At 38.2% G+C, this 15878-nt stretch overlaps 1 protein-coding gene across 2 annotated transcripts; it reads right to left on the bottom strand.

Moving 5' to 3' along the window:
* Positions 1 to 894: 894 nt before the first annotated feature.
* Positions 895 to 15374, bottom strand: cd247 (CD247 molecule). 2 transcript variants are annotated; one of them, XM_084105659.1, is made up of 8 exons: positions 15071 to 15374; positions 4848 to 4951; positions 4448 to 4492; positions 4289 to 4345; positions 3094 to 3126; positions 2342 to 2395; positions 2239 to 2262; positions 895 to 2146 (listed from the first exon to the last, which is right to left on the bottom strand). In XM_084105659.1, exons 1-8 carry the CDS (start codon positions 15129 to 15131, stop codon positions 2075 to 2077), a joined length of 450 nt encoding a protein of 149 aa, XP_083961785.1. In that variant the 5' UTR covers positions 15132 to 15374; the 3' UTR covers positions 895 to 2074. The 2 variants fall into 2 exon arrangements, with proteins under 2 accessions (XP_083961785.1, XP_083961786.1); XM_084105660.1 differs by having other exon boundaries at positions 4848 to 4945; positions 15071 to 15275.
* Between the last annotated feature and the right edge of the window lie 504 nt (positions 15375 to 15878).

Below are 15878 nucleotides of genomic sequence, written 5' to 3'. Positions count from 1 at the left end.
AGGTCCCCACTGTGACACGAGTCCCCATGAGTCTGTGTGCATTCAGATTGAAGTCCCCATTGGGATAGAAAAACATGAACACACACACACACACACACACACTCACTCAGACTCACACACACACACTCTCTCTCAGACTCTTACACACACACACACACACTCACACTCTCTCAAACACGCACACACACACACTCACTCAGACTCTTTCACACGCACTCAGACTCTCTCACACACACTCTCTCAAACACACACACTCACGCAGACTCACACACACACACACACACACACTCACGCAGACTCTCTCTCTCACACACACACACTCACGCAGACTCTCTCACACACACACACACACACTCACGCAGACTCTCTCTCTCACACACACACACTCACGCAGACTCTCTCTCTCTCACACACACACACTCACGCAGACTCTTACTCACACACACACACTCACGCAGACTCTCTCTCTCTCACACACACACACTCACGCAGACTCACACACACACACACACACACACACTCACGCAGACTCTCTCTCTCACACACACACACTCACGCAGACTCTCTCACACACACACACACACACTCACGCAGACTCTCTCTCTCACACACACACACTCACGCAGACTCTCTCTCTCACACACACACACTCACGCAGACTCTCTCTCTCTCACACACACACACTCACGCAGACTCTTACTCACACACACTTCTGCTGTTCCTCCGCTGTTTCTCGGGTCGTTCTCATGAACTCTAGAGTTTCTGTGTTTGCTGTTGATGAGTTTGTCTTGTTGCTGTAGATTTCATTAAATGTGTTTCTCAGACTGTTTCTCTGTGTGATCTGTTCTTCTTCTGAGTCGAATCAAGCTTCAAAACTGAGCATTTACTGACAAGTGCAGTGAAAAAAATCATTTATTAACAAGCTGATGACAAAATTACAGACACACAAAGTAACAACAACAAAATGAATTACAGTGAAATTCTCAGTTTTAAAAGAGTAAATGCATCATGTTATTAAAAGAGCCGCGATAAAGACACACAACATCAAACTCAGTGAATCTCATTAAACTGCAGCTCATATTTCACCACAGAATCACCAGAATATAAGTCTATTTTCAGGAACATAATCTATATTAAAAATAAAGGTTATTTAACAGTAATGATGGTTCCATGAAGAGCCTTTAACATCCGTGAATCTCTCCATTCCACAGAAGGGTCTTTAGATTATTTACATGTTTAAATGGTTATTAACATGTTTTTAAAATGGTTCTTTTAAGAAAGGTGAAAATCCCAATATTGTTTTTTGGCATCGCTGTGAATAAAATACATTTTGGAAGCTCTATTTTTATATAAGTGTACAATATTACACTAATGAGACTCGTCCAGAATTAATCATTAGTTGAATCACATGATGTTTAATCAGGTTTACTGTCAAAGGCTTTATATGGATTTTTCTGTATCACTTTAAGGACTCGTTCCTCAAATATTAGTTAATGCATTAACTAACAATCAAAAATACATTTTTAAAGCATTTATTAATCTTTGTTAATGTCAGTAATATAAAACGGATCATTGGTCTATTAAATAATATTAACAAATGCAACCTTTGATTTTATTAATATATCAGCAAATGCTGAAATTATCATTGACTAAAAATTAATAAATGCTGTATTAATGAAAGTATTGTTCATCGTTAGTTGATGTTAACTAATGTAAAGTGATACCGATTCTTCTGACTTTGACGCTACTGGACATGTACGACATGCAAACTTTGAGCTCATTATGAAAGTCTATCATTCATGAAGTGGAGAAACAGTTACTGTAAAAACACAATAATCACGTGACGGGGCCTTTAGGAGGGAAAGAAGGCCTGGAACCGGACCGGAGTGGACTCAGGAATAAACTGAGGAATGGACTCAGGAGTGGACTAAGGAATAAACTAAGGAATGAACTAGGGAATGGACTAAGGAATTGGAGTGGAGTGGACTGAGGAATGGACTGAGGAATAAACTCCGGAACGGACTCAGGAATGGACTGTGGCCTGACGATGGTTTGACGAGGGTTTGACGAGCTCCTAACGAGGCGGCGGGTGAATCTGCTGCATGTGCAGAGAGTCATACGTGTCTTTAGTCACGGAGCTCAGACCCTGAAACAAACACACACTCTGTGAGAAAACACACTCCTGAACAGATCAAAGCATATCATGCACTTTATTCTGAGATCTGAAACACTTCTGACCTGATAAACCTGATCCCGACGGCGCTGTGGACGAGAACAACACAATCAGTCTTTACTCAGATCACACACACTAATCAACACCAGATCAGAGTAACACACTCACGTCTCCTCGGGGTTCGATCTCACGATACGTGTCGTCTGTCTTCCTGCTCAGAGGCTGAAACAAACCATCATAACCATCATCATCTTCATCATCATCTTCATCATAACCATCATCATCTTCATCATCATCTTCATCATAACCATCATCATCATCATTTGAATTATAAACAAACGGCAACACTTTATTTTACAGTGTCCTTATTACACGTTACATGTAGTTACTATAGTAATAACAGTATATGCATAATAACATAAGACCGTAATAAGACTATAGATGGAGGATGAAGTTCATTACTGTCACTCAGAACGTCAATGTTTAATTTCACTGTAACAAAGACACTCAAATAAAGTGAAACAATCAAATAAAGGTTTGATTTTTTTCAGGCAAATGTCAATGTTTACGTGTGATTTCTAGAAACTGATAAGAAATAAATATGAAATAAATTGACAAGTATATTATATTATATTATAATGGCAATAATTTATGTCAAATCTGCAGCACTTTGAAACTCTGTATTATATTATATTATATTACATTATATTATATTGTATTAATTATTAAGACCAAATCTGCATAATTTTGAAACTCTGTATATTATATTATATTAGTGCAGAGTTCAGTTCAGCGTGTCAGTGGTTCAGAAGCGTCTCCTGTAACGCTGAGCTTTGAGCGTCTGTGGTGAACGATGAGCTTCAGCTTCATTACTCTCACGCGCTGCTAATAAACTTCCTTCCTGTTGATGAAGCTCTTACCGTGTAGGTGTCGTCTCCTCCTTTCTTGCGACCCTGTGAAACAGACACACACACACACACACACACTCTTTGATACCAATCTTTCATTTGAAAGTCACATTTCTAGTATCTGTCAAACCGCTTTTTCCATCTTAAAAATATATCTAAATTACGTCATATGCTCTCATTGATAAATGCGGAACAATTAGTTCATGCGTTCATGACCTCAAGGCTAGATTACTGTAATGCTCTACTGGGTGGTTGCCCTGCATGCTTAATAAACAAACTACAGCTGGTCCGAAACGCAGCAGCTCGAGTTCTTACCAGAACCAGGAAGTGTGACCATATTAGCCCGGTTCTGTCAACACTGCACTGGCTCCCTATTAAACACTGTATACATTTTAAAATATTGCTGATTACTTACAAAGCACTTCATATAACACCCGATGTACTGGAATGGCATCTATGCTAATGTTATTCTTTCTGTTTATTACGAGATTAACTGTAGTCAGCCGGATCCGGGCCGTATCCAGATCAGACACGTCCACAACGCATCCCTGAAGTGTGAGCAGAGACTGTGTCTCCTAGACTCTCCCTGATCGGCCTCATCGACACAGATCCTCAGCAAACTCGTCTCCATCCCGGCGTGACTCCGATCTTCAACCAGACTGAACTGGATAATATTCTGAATGTTCTGATCCAATCTGACCTCTGACCTGTGATGCTGCCTGAATCATAATCACAATCACACACTGTTCGCTCGTTGGCCAGAGGAGAACTGAGACTGAGTCTGGTTTATTCCTCCATTCTGTCACTGATTTGGTTCAGTTTTGGTTCCTTGCCACGTAGTTGGGGACATTTGATTTAATATTCAACAATATTATTGATCTCCTGCACTGACACCATTATATGAGAACTGAACTGAGCTGGACGATGACATCACGGTTTTCTCCAGAGCGGCTAAATATAAAAATTAACTAAATTAATAACTTTTTTACACCAAAAATGAAGCATCACTGAACTTACTTAAACTGGACTATGACACTATTTTCTTCTAGAAACAAACTCTGTTGCATTATTCTCCTGTTATCTCTGTAAAGCTGCTGTGAAACACTGTGTTGTGAAAGCGCTGTATAAATAAAGGAGACTTGATGTATGATCACAGGCTCATCATGTGACGTGTGATGTCATGTATGTGGTGTGTATCATCACTCACCCCTTGAGCGCTGTGCTTCGGGTCACTGTACACCTCCTTCCCTCGGGTGTTAATCGCCTGGACACAACATCAGGATCTTTAACATCAGGATCTTTAACATCAGGATCTTTAACATCAGGATCTTTAACATCAGGTCGATTGTTCTGATGTGATTCTCACCTGATATGGAGACTCTACGTCTGGTTTGCTTCTCTTCCTGATGAACTGAAGGAAGAAACTTCATTAATGTTTTGATAACAATTCCCGTGAAGTTATGAAAATATTATTCCTGAATATTCAAAATGTCCAGTTTATTAAATGTTTTAGAAAAGTTTTTCTTGGTTATGTGAACGTTAAGAGAGTGTTCCATTGTATCATTCTTCAAACATTATGGGAACGTTACTTGTGAATGTTCTCCGAAACGAGATTAGCGTCCAACTGAAATGTTATAGAAAAACTACAAGATGACTTTGAAAAAAAATTCTGTTAACGTTATTGGAACAACGTTTGTTCTTGAGAACATTCTGAGAATGTTTTGTGTGTGTGTGTGTGTGTGTGTGTGTGTGTGTCAGTCACTCACTCGTGCATGCACGAAGAACGCAGTGATGACGATTCCGTACAGCATCAGAAGCCCGTCCAGAAAGTAGCAGTTCTGAGGGTCGTACGGCGAAAGTGCTGCTGCTACTGCAAACACAATAACAGCAGAGAGACTCTGATCAGCTCAAAGCAAACAAACACACTGCAAAAATGGATCTGGATTCGGCCCGGATCCGGCTGACTACAGTAAACCTCGGGATCAACAGAGAGACTAATATTAGCGTAGATGCCATTCTTCTTATGATGTAACAAGATCTAATAGTTCTGCATTTGTCAATGAGAGCATATGTCGTAATGTAGAAATATTTTTAAGTTGGAAAAATACTAGACATGACTTTCAAATGAAAGATTGGTATCAAAGAGCTCTCTCTCTCTCTCTCTCTCTCTCTCTCTCTCTCTCTCTCTCTCTCACACACACACACACACACACACAGGTTCCTAACCGACGACGAAGACTTGACAGAGCAGCCATCAAGTGTTAGACAGTATTCTAGATTATTACGTGAGGAAGTTTTTTGTCCAGTAATTAGAATCTCTGTTTTTCAGAGTTTAGTCGTAGGAAATTACGAGTCATCCAGTTTTTTATATCAGCTGTGCATCCGTTCATTTTGTGAATTGGTAAGTTTCGTCAGTGAAGAAATATAGAGCTGAGTATCATCCGCATAACAATGAAAACTAATGCCATGCTTCCTAATGATATCTCCTAAGGGTAGCATGTACAGAGAGTGTGTGTGTGTGTGTGTGTGTGTGTGTGTAGCATGTACAGAGTGTGTGTGTGTGTGTGTGTGTGTGTGTGTGTGTGTGTGTGTAGCATGTGCAGAGTGTGTGTGTGTGTGTGAGGGTAGCATGTACAGAGTGTGTGTGTGTGTGTGTGTGTGTGTGTGTGTGTGTGTGTGTGTGTGTGTGAGGGTAGCATGTACAGAGTGTGTGTGTGTGTGTGTGTGTGTGTGTGCGCACGTGTGTGTGTGTGAGGGTATCATGTACAGAGTGAGTGTGTGTGTGAGTGTGTGTGTGAGGGTAGCATGTACAGAGTGTGTGTGTGTGTGTGTGTGTGCGCACGTGTGTGTGTGAGGGTATCATGTACAGAGTGAGTGTGTGTGTGAGTGTGTGTGTGAGGGTAGCATGTACAGAGTGTGTGTGTGTGTGTGTGTGTGTGTGTGTGTGTGCGCGCGCGTGTGTGTGTGAGGGTATCATGTACAGAGTGAGTGTGTGTGTGTGTGTGTGTAGCATGTACAGAGTGAACAGCAGCGGTCCTAGTACTGAGCCTTGTGGTACGCCATACTGAACTTGTGATCGATGAGACATCTCTTCATTTACTGCTACAAACTGATAACTGTCAGATAAGTATGATTTAAACCATGCTAGTGCAATTCCACTAATGCCAACATCATGTTCAAGTCTATTTAAAAGAATGTTGTGGTCAATAGTGTCAAATGCAGCACTAAGATCGAGTAACACTAATAGAGAGACACAACCACGATCAGATGATACGTGACTCTGATGAGAGCAGTCTCGGTACTATGGTACGGTGTAAATCCGGACAGGAAATCAGAAAGGAACACAGTTGTGAGGATACCGCCTTTTCTAATATCTTTGACAGAAAAGGTAGATTCGAGATCGGCCTGTAATTGACTAATTCTGTACGATCAAGTTGCGTTTTTTTTAACAAGCGGTTTAATCATAGCCAGCTTAAAGGTTTCGGTACATTTCCTGTGACAAAGATGAATTAATGATATTAAAGCGATAGTTCACCCAAACATGAACATTCTGTCATCATTTACTCAACCTCAAGTTGTTCCAAACCTGTATGAGTTTCTTTCTTCTGCTGAATGAGCCCAAGGATGGAAAATAAATCCTATGGGAGTCAATGGGGCCAATCAAAGGTTTGGTTACTGACATTTTTCAAAATATCTACTTTTGTTTATACGATGTTTCCCCGTCTCATATAGCAAAGAGTGAATAGAATTGCTCTTCAGGGCGTCTATAGCACAACACCTGATGCGATACTGTAGTAGACGGTTGCATAGTCAATTTTCTTTCTAATATTATCAATCTTGTAAGTAAAGAAGTTCATGAAGTCATCACTGCTGTGCTGCTTGGAGACGTCTGGGGTTGAAGATTTATTTCTTGTTAGTTTAGCCACTGTTTCAAATAAATAGCTAGGGTTGTGTTTGTTTTCTTCTAACAGGGTCGAAAAATAAGCAGATCTAGCAGCTTTAAAGGCCTTTCCGTATGCAGTACCACTTTCCTTCCACAAGATGCGGAATACCTCTAGTTTAGTTTTCTTCCAGTTGCGCTCCATCTCTCCGGCTGCTCTCTTAAGGGCCGAGTGTGCTCGCTGTACCACGGCGTTGGACTATTTTCTTTAATTTGCTTTAAGCACAAAAGTCTAAAGTCTAAAGTGCTGGAAAAGAGAGAGTTAAAAGGTGTAAAAGTAAAAGAATTATCAAAATATATTTTTAGGGAAATTGTGGTTTAGTCCAATGTACTGTAACAACATTAACTATTTACGGGAAAAATCAAATACTTTCCGGGTCAAAATGTCCCGAACACAATGCGAGGGTAAAATCAACACAAAATTAAAAATTCGTTTTCCTAAAAAAAAAAAAATGTATGAAGCGAGTTTGTGTTTTAAACAAGAACATATATCTGCCAATGAGGTCAGAAAAATAATCTTGTTTTCCCTTTGAATTAAAAACGAACTTCATTTTGATACATTTTTCAGTAAACAAGACTTAATATCTTCAGTCATTTTTGCTTCTCCAGTAAAAGCCTCTTGATTTAAGAATGTTTAGATATTTGTGCTGGAAAACAAGACAGAAACACTGAGGAAGAACATCATTCAGTTTATGAACACTGAGCACTTTCAGCATTATAATATAACACACACACACACACACACACAAACAACCATATGAAGAGTCTCATCTAATGCGTTTGTGGTGTTTGAGACTCGAGCTTTTTCTAGTTTCTAGTTCAGCGGTTTGTTCAGCTGCTCTAACTGAATAACGTGTGAGTGAGAGATAAAAAGGGGGGGAACACACACACACACACACACACTCTCTCTCACACACACTCCACAGATTAAACATGTCGCTGTGTGTGAAACTCCTTCAGCTGCAGGTTTGATTCACACACAGAATATTCACGAGTCCATGTAATGTTTAAGCTAATAAGGTTACATTTACATTACATTCACATTTCTGCATTTAGCAGAAGCTTTTATCCAAAGCGACGAACATTGCATTTCAAGCTACACATTTTACATTCTCATCAGTTCTTGCTTTCCCTGGGAATCGAACCCATGACCTTGGCGTTGCAAGCCCAAACGCTCTATTGTTTGAGCTGCAGGAAAGCTAAGCATGTTTGGGCTCGAGGAAGCTCAGACACACACTCCCAGTGGCGCTGCTAAAGCTGGGAGGAGGAGGAGGAGGAAGAGGAGGAGGAGGAGGAAGAGGAGGAGGAGGAGGGACGCCAGAACAGCGGATGCCGGAGCAAGCTGATACACTCCCGCGGGTAATCGAAGTGCTAACACTTTATACGGTTCATTAGTTAAGTAAGGGATAATGTAGAGCGAGGCGGTTGTTATAGCGAATACATCCGTCGGGTCCTGATCGTCCTGTCGGGGGAGTATTCGCTATAACAACCGCCTCGCTCTACATTACATCGTAAAGCCGCTTTGGAACAATCTACATTGTTAAAGGCGCTATAAATGAAGATGACTTGACATTATCCCTTACTTAACAAATACAACCTTTGATTTTAATAATGTATGATAAATAAGTTATTGTGTCACGAAATGTAGTTTTAAGAGTTTCTCAGTCGAGAATGTAGTTGTTTGAAGCTCAAATATGCTGTTTATTTATTTTTTAAAAACACACTAACAACGAGAAATGTTTAATTTCACAATCTATAGCTTCGGTTAAATATAGTATATGAAACATATAAGTTAAAATACATTAATGACTCGTTATAGTACAAACTATAATAAAGTGATTTTGTATGATTTGTAACCAGGCACTAAAGCGATTACCCATAAAACGTGCTTGGGTCCTAAGCTCGGACTCATCTCTTCAGACTCATTTGTTCACCACACCGTCTCTACGGTTAGACTCCTGCGTCCATAGCAACGCTCTGTTTCTCATGGCAACGGTGTGTTATCCTCAGCAGCGGCTGATATCAAGAAATAACACACCAGAGTTCAGCCAAGCCATGTAATAATGATAAACGCTTCAGCGATCAACGAGCTGCGCAAAATATATCTTTCATATAATAATAATCACTGAAGTGAGTTTGAGCCTAAAACAAGAGCAAATATCTGCTATTGGAGTCAGAAAAATAAACTTCATTCAAAGGGAAAAACACGGTTATTTGTCTGACTCCACTGGCAGAAACAGTATTTGCTCTTGTTTTAACATCAAACTCATTTTGATTCATTGTTCATGAATATCTTCAGCCGTTCTTCCAGTAAGTGTGTCTTGATTTAAGAGTGTTTAGATGTTTATGCTGGAGAACGGGACAGAAACACTGAGGAGGAACATGTTTGCAGTGAACAATTAATATTCATTTCATGTCATTTTTATAAATGTCATATAATAAAATGTATATTTTTCATGTCACTTAGACTTGAATATGTCAGCGCTGTCGGGCTGAGCGACGAATCAAAAGATTGAAAACGCATGAACATTAGAAGAGCGCAGGAGATCAGAAGCTTCTGCAATGACCATAAATGTCGTAAAAGGTCACGAGAACGTCTGATGCACTGATGATGACAGCGCTGAACACCAGAGATGAAGTCAGTTCATCTTCATCTTCATCTTCATATGGTGAATTTCAGGTGTTTAATAGGATGCTGGTCTATATGTGGCTGATCTGAGCTTCCTCTCACACACCACAGACCTGCACACACACACACACACACACACACACACATACATACACACACACTCTCAAACACACACACACACACACACACACACACACACTCACTCTCTCTCTCACACACACACACACACACACACTCACTCTCTCTCTCACACACACACACACACACACACACACTCACTCTCTCTCTCTCACACACACACACACACACAGCTCATCTAAGTGTTCATCAGCTTCTGCTGTTTAACCCAGTCAGACTCACACACACACACACACACACTCAAACACACACACACAGCTCATCTAAGTGTTCATCAGCTTCTGCTGTTTAACCCGGTCAGACTCTCACACACACACACACACACACTCAAACACACACACTCACACACACACACACTCAAACACACACACACTCACACACACACACACACACTCACACACACACACACACACACACACACACTCACTCTCTCTCTCTCACACACACACACACACACACTCACACACACACACTCACACACACACACACACACACACACACACACACACACACACACACACACTCTCTCTCTCTCTCACACACACACACACACACACACACACACACACTCTCTCTCTCTCACACACACACACACACACACACACACACAGCTCATCTAAGTGTTCATCAGCTTCTGCTGTTTAACCCGGTCAGACTCTCACACTCAAACACACACACTCACACACACACACACTCAAACACACACACTCACACACACACACACACACACTCTCTCTCTCTCTCTCACACACACACACACACACAGCTCATCTAAGCGTTCATCAGCTTCTGCTAATCTGCTGTTTAACCCGGTCAGACTCTCACACACACACACACACACACAGAACAGAATTCGTCTGGACACTCGACACACTTCAGTTGTCCTCCTTCAGCTCTTGTTCTCGCAGTGTGTCGAGGGTTCGCCGGTCAGTCGGTTATTAACGCTGTAGAAGAGCTTTCGCATCTCTCGCTTCACAGTGTACGCTTCTATAGAAGTCACTATGACTTTATTAAACATCATAAAACTGCACTGATAATGTCAATATAATCAATGTTTTCTCCAGTGAGAATTGATCATAAAAAGTATATATATTTCTACAGCCACCATTACATTTCTTAATTAAATGTTATAATTGAATAACATTTAATGTTATAATTTATAACATTAATTATGTTATAAAGTCAAACAAACAAAATGAAGATCATAAAATGTTACATTCATTGTAAATGGATTTGTGGGATTACAGTAAATGCATATTATATCGAGAAACAATTAGGCTTGTCAATCAATCAATCAATCAATCTTTAATCAAATTCATTGCATGATTAATCTAATTAATTCCACATCAATATTTGCAGAGAAAAACAATCAAACGCCTCGAATAATCGTTTCATTAATATCCTTTAGATTCACTGTATGTTGTAATATTGCGATATCTGAACTATAAACATGTTCTTGTATTGTTTTATTGTTCATCAAACACTAGACGGATGTTCTTCATCTCTAAAACTCTTCTGTTCGTGTGTGTCTGACAAACATTACGCAATTCCCTCAGGTCGCATTAAGAAAATGATTTTAATTTTTGCTCGGTTTCGCTTACTCTTTTAATACTTAAGTATAATTTTACATAAAAGTAAAACATAAAAGTAACACAATAATGTTTGTGGCAGAAACTTGTACTTGTGATCGAGTCTTGAGTGAAACACAGTAAAGGACAGACTAAATATTACATTTACTCATTTATTTTATGAGCTTCTCTATTTCTGTTCTCAACGTGTGGGACTGAAGAAATGTGTTAGAAATCAAAAATCAACTACACGTATTAATTAGTTTCAGACTTTAGATTAATAAGTAAATGAAATGTGAGCGGACGGGTGAGGAACGAAGCGATCACTGTTAGAGATCAACTTTAAAGACAAATAATGTTTGATTTTTCTTAGTATTATCAAACTAGTCGACAGCTACTCGAACACTAAAGTGTGTGAAAAATGAGAAAATAGAACGTAATTATTTACAAGTTTTGAATATTAATAATGTATTGATAAAAATATATTCTACGGTTCAAAAGTTTTGGGTAAGATTTAAATAAAACCTTTTATTCATCAAAGACGCATTAAATCGATCAAAAGTGACATTTATAATGTTACAAAATATTATATTTCAAATAAATTCTGTTCTTTTGAACTTTCTGTTCATCAAAGAATCATGATAAATAAAATGTATCAGTTTCCACAGAAATATGAAACTGTTTTCAACATTGTAAATAAAAATTATAAATGTTTTGTTTTATTTGAATTAGAATCTTTTGTAACATTATAAATGCATTTACTGTCACTTTTGATCAATTAATGCATCCCTGATGAATAAAAATATTATTTCTTATTAATAAAATGTAAGTTTTAATCTTACAACAAACTTTTGAATGTTCGTGTTTTCAACATTGATCATAAATGTTTCCTGAGCATCAAATCCTCATATTAGAGTGATTTCTGAAGGATCATGTGACACTGAAGACTGGAGTAATGATGCTGAACATTCAGCTTTGATCACAGGAATAAATTACACTTTACTGTATATTCACATAGAAAACAACTGATTTACATTAGAATAATATTTCACAATATTACTGTATTTTTAATCAAATAAACGCAGCTTTAATGAGCAGAAGAGACTCTTTCAGAAACATTATGAAATCTTAATCCACACATATATGAGTGTGAGTGTGAGTGTGAGTGTGTGTGTGTGTGTGTGTGTGTGTGTGTGTGTGTGTGTGTAAATCCGCATCTGTCAGGTGTGACACAGTTGAGTTCACAGAATTGAGTCTGGCATCAGTAAAGTGTAAATTCAGCATTTCATGTTCGAGTTATTGAGTTTGTTCCTTGAAATGATGTTTTTCTAACAGTATTTTCCAGCGCTCGTCATTTATCACTGAAGAATTAGAGAAACTCGACTCGACTCGCCCACTGATCGAACTCTTTCCACAACATCAGCAGACTGAAGAAAAACAAGAAACACTCATTCTCTCAGAGTCATGAGCAAACGTTCTTCCAGTGACGTCAACACAACGCTCAGTCAACGCTATCAGGCCTTTAATAATCCGCGCAAAACGTTTGCACAAAAACATCATTCATACATCAGTTATGGGACATCTTTCTGAAATATTGTTGGTTTTAAATATTGTTACTTGTTTTAGAACGTTCAAAAGTAACGTTTTCATAATGATTGAAGAATGATACAATGGAGCGTTCACATCGGCTAACCAAGAAAAAAATGTTTGACAAACATTTGTCCAAAACTGGATATTTTGAAGATTCAGAATTAATGTTTTTATAGTTGGTTTATGTTCGTCTAACGGTTTTTAAATGTTGTTACTTCTTGTAGAACGTTCAAAAGTAACATTCAAAAGTAACGTTTTCATAATGTTTAAAGAACATTGGAACGTTCCCTTAATGTTCACATAATCAAGAAAAAAACATTTTTAAAACATTTAATAAACTGGACATTTTGAAGATTCAGAATTAACGTTTTTATAGTTGGTTAATGTTCATCTAACGGTTTTTAAATGTTGTCACTGGTTTCAGAATCAGAACATTCAGAAAACATTCAAAAGTAACGTTTTCATAATGACTGAAGAATGATACAATGGAACGGTCACATAACCAATAATTTTTTTTTAAAAACAATAAAAAAACGGGACATTTTCAAGATTCAGAATTAACGTTTTTATAGTTGGTTTATGTTCGTCTAACGGTTTTTAAATATTGTTACTTGTTTTAGAACGTTCAAAAGTAACATTCTCATAATGATTGAAGAATGATACAATGGAACGTTCACATAACCAAGAAACAAATGTTTTTAAAACAATAAAAAATTCAGATTCAGAATTAACATTTTTATAGTTGGATGTTCGTCTGACGGTTTTTAAAAGTTGTTACTAGTTTAGAACATTCAGAGAACATTCAAAAGTAACAATTCTGTAATGTTTGAAGAATGATACAATGGAACGTCCCCTTAATGTTCACATAATCAAGAAAAAACATTTTTAAAACATTTAATAAACTGGACATTTTGAAGATTCAGAAATATCGTTTTCATAACGTTCTTAAAACATATTTTTGTTTGCTGGGAAGCAGCTTGTGAATGAAGTTGAATTATGAATTATGAATTAAAGATTCTTGAATCAAACTAGAGTCGATATTGAAGCAGAAATGAAGATTTACGAGTCTGATATAATCTTGTGTTAATAGTTTGAATATAATAAATAGAATATAAAGAAGAACTGACACTCGCTCTTCAAACACCGAGCGCATGTTCAGCTGTGCAGAAATCATCAGAGTTTCAGTGAGTTTCTTTCATCTGAGTTCGTGGAAAAACAACATTAAACGCAGCGATCGCTCAGGAAGCGGATCTACAGCACCAGTGGAAAGAGTGAATTACTCTTCTACATTAAACATCATTCAGTTCATCAGAGTTTGAGTTTTACTCTCCGCGCTGAAAACTGAAGATGTTTGTTCTGATGTTTGATATTTCTGATAACGAGAAACGCTCATCAGCTTCACTCATCAGCCTGTGATATTACCCGCCGTTATTAATACTCTCTGTAGAGAATCTGCATATTTATATGATGTTAGTCGAGTCGCTTTAACAATATCAGCGTTGCAGTGATGACAGGAGATTACAGTAACAGAGAGTTTGCTGGATTATATAAATATCAGTTTGTTCAGCAAATACTGGGAAAATTACAATCAACTGAATTGATTAAAATACTTGTAAAAATGTTCTTAAATGTCCCGAATTTCTGTCGATGTCAGTAAACACACACACAGTTGATCATGATCAGGTCCACAAATACTTAAGTAAATGTTGAGGATAACATTAACAATGATTAATAATCGCTGTGTTCATGTTAACTGTGAAGTTTTATAAATCATGTCGACTGTACTTTGATCTTCATAACCAGCGTTTGGTCTTTAGTTTCTCATAATCACATTTAGAACATGATTCCTGCGTGAGTTATCTGTCATGTTCGAGGCGTCCACGTGAATCAGAGTCGAGAGACACTCGCTCGGTCCTGCCAGACTAAACACCGCGCTGATGCTTTAGGGTTCGAGAGGTTAAAGGTCAAACGCTGGACTCCGGCAGCTGCACTTCTCTGAGAGGGTCGCGAGTGTTTGACAGGAGGAAGAGATGGAGAGTAAATCCTCCAGAGAAACACTGAGAAAGATGGCGGCCTTCTCTCGACACACACACACACACACACACACACACACAGGGCCGTTACCTGACACAGGTGCCATCGAGAGCAGGGCGATCACGGCGGACACGGGCCTCGACACCATCATGATCCGCCTCGGGTCTCGGGAGATCTGCTGGATCTGTGTGACGGGCTTCAGACGCTGTCGTGTCGAGTGTGTGAGAGTGTGTGTGAGAGTGTGTGTGTGTTCTCTGAAGCTCAAGATCAAGATCTGCTCTCTGACAGGAAGAGGCTCCTCGAGCTCCACCTGTTCTTACAGACTCGTCCCACCAACCACTGAACACACACACACACACACACACACGGCCTACATACTCTCGACATGAGCGACGAGAATATGAGCGTTGAACAGCAGAATCACATGACGGACTGTTTACTGCTGAGAAACTATTAAACTTACATTTTGAATTACTTTTTATTTTCATATCTTATAGTTTGATTTTCTTTTTAGTTAAAGTAGCACTGAAACTTTTTATATTTTAGCTAGGTTTCTTAATTTAGTTTAACTCGATGTACTAAAATAACTAAAACTGAAATAGAAATGGAAAAAAAAACAGTGTCAAAATGTCAAAAACACAACAAAGTTACAAAAAAACAAAACTTAATAAAAATGTCGGGGTTTTTTCGTATAAAGAAAGATATAGTTTCATTTTTATAAAAAATGTATTTCACTTTTAGTTTCAGTTTAGAACATCTAGTTAAACTCGGAAACAAAATAAGTTTAAGATTTTTATATTTTATTTTATTTAACGATTTTATTTAACAAAAATTAAGTATCAAATCTTTTTCTTTTTTTTTTTTGATTTAATGAAGTAAAATAAGCCTGAAACAGAAA

The sequence above is a fragment of the Abramis brama genome (assembly GCF_963993115.1).
Source record: "Abramis brama genome assembly, chromosome: 2".
In the NCBI taxonomy this organism is placed as follows: Eukaryota; Metazoa; Chordata; class Actinopteri; order Cypriniformes; family Leuciscidae; genus Abramis; species Abramis brama.
The sequence above is the reverse complement of the archived record's forward strand: the minus strand, read 5'-3'. Positions and strand labels throughout refer to the sequence as shown.

What these genes read in the sequence shown, in the direction of transcription:
- cd247 (XM_084105659.1), bottom strand. Translation starts at nt 15,131, where the DNA reads ATGATGGTGTCGAGGCCCGTGTCCGCCGTGATCGCCCTGCTCTCGATG. An exon ending in CGAAGCACAGCGCTCAAGGG is followed by an intron (nt 3,127 to 4,288) that starts GTGAGTGATGAT and finishes TCTGTTTCACAG; the next exon opens with GGTCGCAAGAAAGGAGGAGA. An exon ending in GTCGGGATCAGGTTTATCAG is followed by an intron (nt 2,147 to 2,238) that starts GTCAGAAGTGTT and finishes TGTTTGTTTCAG; the next exon opens with GGTCTGAGCTCCGTGACTAA.